Genomic DNA, 1009 nt, shown 5'->3' on the forward strand with positions numbered 1-1009 from the left:
AGAGTGCAGTGGGCCAGGATTGTTTTCACCACCTACATTTGCAGTCACTGTGTTTCAGGAATGAATCTGTGGTTCTTTCTACCCAAAGGAGAGCCGATGTCCAAATCTACTTCTTTCCCATGAAAAGTGAGGAGCAAAGAGAGGCCTCTGTTAAGGGTCTCCAGGAGCTACAAGGAGAGAGAAGGATGAGGTTTGTGAACAGGAAGGAGGCGACTGTGCCACGCTGTGGCTAAGCTGCTGGCACAGAGATACACGGCCGAGTCCCCCTGCTCTGTGCGTTTGATCTTCAGAGTGGAGACAGATCCCTCAGGCCTCTCTGCAGAGAAGCGATCCCTGAGCAGCCCTGATTTGTCTTGTTGAGCTTCATAACTGAAGTAAGTCAGAAGATCTGGGCCCTGCCTCGGGGCCTGTTGGTACCAGTAAAGGTACTCATGACCCGAAATTGGATCACACCTGAGAGTTACATCCTGTCCCCTGTTCGTGACTCTGTACCTTGGGGACTGCAAGACTCCAGCACCTGTGTGATCTGTGGAAGTAGAATTCGGCAACAGAATAACGAAAACATTTGTAGTCATCACACACACACACACGCACACACACAGAGAAAAAATGAAAATGAAACTACTTGGTGTTCAGAGGACTCACCTGTCCCTAGAAAACCCAGGACCACCCAGCAGAGGAGCCTGGTGCCCATGGCAGGGTCAGGCCAGGACGGGGGCGTTACCTGATCAGTGTCACTGTGAGCAGGAGCAGAGGATGACAGACGTCCTTGTCCCCACAGGGCAGTTCCCACAGTGACATCACTTCCTCTGTCAATCCCCAGGAGGTCAGGGTCACAGCATTTATATTAGAACACACCTGGGTGCTGCTTTTAAATATTTATAAAATCTCTTTTAACAACATCAATGCATTTCTCATTGCTTTGGGCTCCCATGCTGTCTGGGGCCAGAGGCATCATGCTGCATCTCTGAGTTCATCTTCTCATCCTACAGCCGCTCCTCTGTCTGCT

General features: G+C 50.5%; 1 gene segment (V, D, J or C); it reads right to left on the bottom strand.

Annotated features, from left to right (window-relative positions):
- Positions 1-145: 145 nt before the first annotated feature.
- On the bottom strand, positions 146-802 carry LOC113223219. The segment is given in 2 exon segments: positions 146-526; positions 646-802. Coding segments are annotated over 2 exon segments (408 nt in total).
- Positions 803-1009: the final 207 nt, after the last annotated feature.

This window comes from Piliocolobus tephrosceles, unplaced genomic scaffold (genome assembly GCF_002776525.5).
Source record: "Piliocolobus tephrosceles isolate RC106 unplaced genomic scaffold, ASM277652v3 unscaffolded_39801, whole genome shotgun sequence".
NCBI lineage: Eukaryota > Metazoa > Chordata > Mammalia > Primates > Cercopithecidae > Piliocolobus > Piliocolobus tephrosceles.